At 40.8% G+C, this 5,000-nt stretch overlaps 1 protein-coding gene across 2 annotated transcripts in view; it reads left to right on the forward strand.

The window, feature by feature from the left end:
• The window catches only part of Syn2 (Syntrophin-like 2), a 417,606-nt gene extending 414,697 nt beyond the window's left edge, over window positions 1-2,909 (forward strand). For both annotated transcript variants that reach the window (XM_086547584.1, XM_086547585.1), the window contains 3 exons: window positions 1-79; window positions 848-994; window positions 1,390-2,909. The exon at window positions 1-79 is cut by the window's left edge and continues 122 nt beyond it. In XM_086547584.1, the coding sequence (XP_086403710.1) occupies window positions 1-79; window positions 848-967 (199 nt within the window). In that variant the 3' untranslated portion in view covers window positions 968-994; window positions 1,390-2,909. The remainder of the gene's footprint in view (window positions 80-847; window positions 995-1,389) is intronic.
• Window positions 2,910-5,000: the final 2,091 nt, after the last annotated feature.

Below are 5,000 nucleotides of genomic sequence, written 5' to 3' on the forward strand. Positions count from 1 at the left end.
ACTTAAGGGGTCCTCGGATGACAGCAAGACCAAACTCAAACTCCACTTCCAGAATGAAAACAAGGAAATTGAAACGAAGGTATGGCTGTTCGCTTTGTTTGTTTGATTTTTTTCTTTCTTTCTTTCTTTCTCTTTTTCTCTCTCTTTCTCTTTCTCTTTCTCTTGTGATTTCTTTTGTGCTTTGTCTTTTTATCTCTCTTTCTCTTTCTCTTTTTCTCTCTCTTTCTCACTCTCTTCTCTTCTTTTTTTGAGATACAATTATATTGTGTTGATACACTTGTTTTCAAAATAAAATTTTGACACATTTATTTACTATAAATGTGGATTTGGAAAACAAAAATATTGCCTCACCTCACTGGGAAATTGATTTAATTATTTTGAATACTACATAATTTCTGCTTACTTATGTTATTATTATTGCCTATTCTTCTTTATCATTTTCCCTGTGAGATATTGTGGATGTACGTGTACATAAAGGGATACGTGAGATGTTGGCGGATCGCGTGCTGAGCATATGCGTTCGCATGTTGATAATCCCCAGCGTTCGCATAACTCCTTTGTTGTTTATGTTGTATCCTGTGTGTGTGTGCTTCTCTCTAAGGATGCACAGAATTTATGCCAAGCCTTTTCCATGTGGATGTCCCTTAATAGAATGAAACAAAATGTTATTTCTGACAATCCCATCAGACGCTTCCTCGCGTAATACAATGCATTCAGCACAGCCGGTCTTGCCATCAAGGCGTCCCCATTTATTATAGAAGATTTCCTGCAGCAAGTATTACCGTCGCGTCGGCCCCCACTGAACACTTTCCACTTCTCTCTTTTTTTCTCTCTCGTTCACTTGCAGGAGTTGGAGTGCGCGACCAATCTCCAGAACCTTCTCTTCTGCATGCACGCCTTCCTGACAGCTAAAGTGGCTGCTGTCGACCCATCCTTCCTGAGGGCTCCTCCGAAGACACCGACGTAGTCATGTCCGCACTCCCCCGGCCAGCAGGTGAGCGGGAAGGAGGGAGAGATATTTTGATTTTGAGGGAGGTGTGAGGGGGGGGAGATTGTGTTTTTTCTCGTCCTTGCTGGTCAATAGTCATGTCCGAGCTCCTTTGAGGTGAGCGGAAAGGGGTGAGATATTTTGAATTTGATTTAGAGGGGAGAGGAAGAAGGGAGTGTAGGTACGTTCATTGCTCAGGTGTGTTCGCTGATTGTTTGATGTTCTGAAGGGGATTCGAATATATGTATTTGTATTACATGTTATGTTATTTATCCCTCTGTTTACTCGCATATATATTAGTGCTATTATTACAATATTTCTAATCCCTTGTCAACATTACTTAATGAAACACACGATTAGTTGTGCAACCATATTGATTTCCTCTTTGTTTTTTCTTTCAGAGCTGATATTAAAGCCACGCTGGACCAGCATCCCCTGAAATCTGTCGTGTTCAGTAAAATAGATCTTATATTTAAACCTGGAAAGCCAATCACGTTTTGCCACGTCATAGCCACGCATCGTTGTCTCAACCAATAGCTACCAATTTAAGTCCCAAAGAGCCAATCACATCCCACCACGTCTCACCACGTCAAAACTGTAACCCTGACTGTTTAGCCAATAGCAACCGTACTTCCAGTTTACCTGTACCAATAGTAATTTGTCGACGCTAGTCTGTAGATGTCTTTGCATAGAATCCTATGGCCTTATTCTGAGATTTGCCTCAAGAACTCCTGCTTTCTTGAGCTCAACCTTTTATGTGATAATGAGAATTGATGTTCTAGACTCTTCGGTTTGTTCTTGAGACACTGTCATCATTTAAGAAAATAATAATGATGATGATGTGAAAGAAAATAGAAAACGTGGGAAAGAATATTTTTGATTGTATTTGGGGATGGCGTGATTGTTGTGTTTCACTTACGCAAGAGATCATGTCTATTGATCTCATGGTACGGAACTAGTCACCGGGACTAGTGCCCAAGATAGTAGCATAACTAACGTTAAGACTGTTAGCCATGAGTAAAAGCATGGCAACATAAGACATAGTCAAGGCAAAATAGATGGGTTTAGTTAAAACCTTGAATGATGTCCTGCAGTTGACAAATGTAGATCTCTGCTCACAAGGTTGGTAGAGTATAATTTGAATAGTTTCAAAGGATTATTTTACTATTCATTATTGTTCACCGAATGCAGGCCTCAATAGTTAATCACGTTCAGTTCATTTTCTGACTCTCAGTGGAAGGCGCATGAAGAAAATATAATAACGTACAGAATGTAACTGCACAAAAAAGTTAAACATCTCTGGTGTTTCACCAAATACACTTTTCTGTAAGTTACGTAATGATCACTTACACATCAAGGTGTATTTGTGTGTACTGTATATACATATATCTCTTAACATAATGTATGTTTTCAGCATAACTAGTACTGAGGACAGTCCTGGAATATGGCCATGTACATTTGGAAAAAAAAATACATTATTGTGACGTTCAAACTTGTTAATAGCTTTAAAGAGTTGTACATATTAATGATGTTAATGAGATAGTATCCTGAATGAGTAATATTTGTGAATAAGCACTATGTAGCTAATCTCTGTGTGTGTTTAGCTTTGCCCATCGTGGAAGCCCGCATCTGACGGACGCTAAGATTTAAAAAATAAATAAATATTGATAATAATGTACCCGATATTCATATAGGTGTAACAGCTGTTGCACCGGGGACAGTCAGTCAATATATGCAGTTATATTATCCTCCATTTATAATGACCATATAGTGAATACCGCTAGTCATAAACTCACTTTTAAAACTCGGATATATACATGAAATATATATTGTTTGTATGAATATTGTTTTTTGGGTCTCTCGTATCCATAAGCTCCAGAAAATCGTTTCTGTAATTTTAAAAAGCTGCTTTTTCGGTCAACGTTCGTTCCTTTATTTTCTAAGGTTATTTTCCAGCCACACAAGCACCCATCAACCGGCACTTAAGGCTGAGGGCGGGCGTGGGTTGGGACGCCAAGTGGGCGTGAATACTTCATCATGGTATGGGCGTGGTTAGGAATCGCTGACGCCCGTCTCCTCCAGCGCCCACCTGGCGTGGGGGTGGAGGTGTGGGAACAGCCGTGACGTAAAGCTCGCCGTATCACTTGCGTCGCCTGGCGTGACGTTCAGCGTTACGGGGAGAAAAGAGCGACCACGGATGGCAGCATGGATGTGCGTGCGTGCTTTGTAATGCTTGCGAGTGCATGATCCCTGCACAGAAAAGGGGATTCTGGGGATGGCCGCGGATGGCGCAGGACAAGGGATTCTATTTTTTCCTGTCTTTGTTGGATCCCGATGCATGTGTTCGTCTTTGTTCTTCTTTCTCTCTCGGTTGCCTCTCTTCGTACGTATTTGCTCCTCATCTTTCGCTCCCTCGTCCTCCCTCTCTTTCTTTTTTCTTTTTTTCCTTATTAAAATGATCATTATCGCGTCCCTTTGTCACCATTACTTGAACTTCCTTTTCGCCTTCTCCCTCGTTCAGCAACCTCCACCTTAAGACACTTACTCACTCGTGCAGGACGCATTATTCCTCTAGTCTTAACGCTCGAAGAAATCCCGCTAGAACTCGGAGTTTAAGCACCTTGTATATTATCTTTATCGTTCTTTCTCTCTTGTTCTAAAGTTATTTGAAAGTTTATTCCTGACAATTTCACTCCTCTTTCACTTCTTTCGGTCTCATCTCCTCTGTTTTTTTTTTTCGTTTCTTTCTTTCTTTCTTCCTTCATTTCTCTAAATCTTTCTTTTCTTATTTCCGTTCTCCAAAACTCGATTCGTCGCTATGAAAATGGCGAGGTTCTGTATGACAGACGAATTACGAAAGGAAAATATGTCACAGCGATAATTCGTTCACTCGTCTCTAAATCCCTCGAGAGTTGCAATTTTGCGAGTGAATGTTAGGAGCTTTTATGGAAAAATATAATCAGGTTATATTCACGTCCGGTTCTTTACTGCACTGGAAAGGGGGAATGATCATTCACGGGGAAAACCTATTCAGTGAGTGTGTATCATTAGAAAGGATTATCTCATGTATTTTTTAGGCAAATGCCATGCGGGATAACTGGTCTAGGAGAGTTAAAATTGAAAATCATTTCGAAGAAAGTTACCTCCACTTGCAGTTGCACGTGGAATAAGTTCTCTAACAGTAGCTTATTTGCTTGACATCCCCTTTTCCCTTCGTCTTAATCTATTTAAGTTTCCCCTTCACTTCCAACACTTTTCCTCTTTTTTTTAAGAACACTCTTAAACAAGGAGAACCCTTTAACTGTTTTTATTTATTTTCCAATTCTGTTTTCTACGAAGGTAGATATCTCTCTCTGCCAAAGTGTCAAAGTAGGAAAAGACGCCTGCCCTTATGTTTGTTTATTTGTTTATGCGATGCCTTGTGCCGAGGGGTGTGTGGGACCCTACATGTTGTTGCTGGAGAGGTATATGGATGAGTCTCGAGTTTTTATTGTGTACATAAACATCACTACATCTCATTATTACTCTTAATCCTCTTAAGCGCATCTCTTAGATATTAAGAGTTCCAGAGAATATCTATCCATAGTAATCTTTATCGAGCAAGACAGTGTTCTCTTTTAACGTTACATGAAACACAGATCTAATTTTGTATGATTATCGTGAGCACAAGTGACCATCGTCGGAGGCTGGTGTGAGCCTGCGCGTGATCTTGCCCGGGTCCGGACGCGAAGGATCAAAGGCACATGTTAGGGAGTGAGATATTGAGTCTTGTGGATTTGAATACCGGGAATTTGGAAAGCCTGTTTTAGTGTCTGTATGGATGTGTGTGTGTGTGTGGGGGGGTGTATGTGTGTGTGGGGGGGTGTGTGTGTGTGTGTGTGTGTGTGTGTGTGGGGGTGTGTGTGTGTGTGTGTGTGTGTGTGTGTGTGTGTGTGTGTGTGTGGGTGGTGTGTGGTTGTTGTTGTGTGTGTGTGTGTGTGTGTGTGTGTGTGTGTGTGTGTGTGTGTGTGTG

The sequence above is a fragment of the Penaeus japonicus genome, unplaced genomic scaffold, assembly GCF_977035675.1.
Source record: "Penaeus japonicus unplaced genomic scaffold, GWHDUDI00000001_assembly GWHDUDI00000019, whole genome shotgun sequence".
Lineage (NCBI taxonomy): Eukaryota > Metazoa > Arthropoda > Malacostraca > Decapoda > Penaeidae > Penaeus > Penaeus japonicus.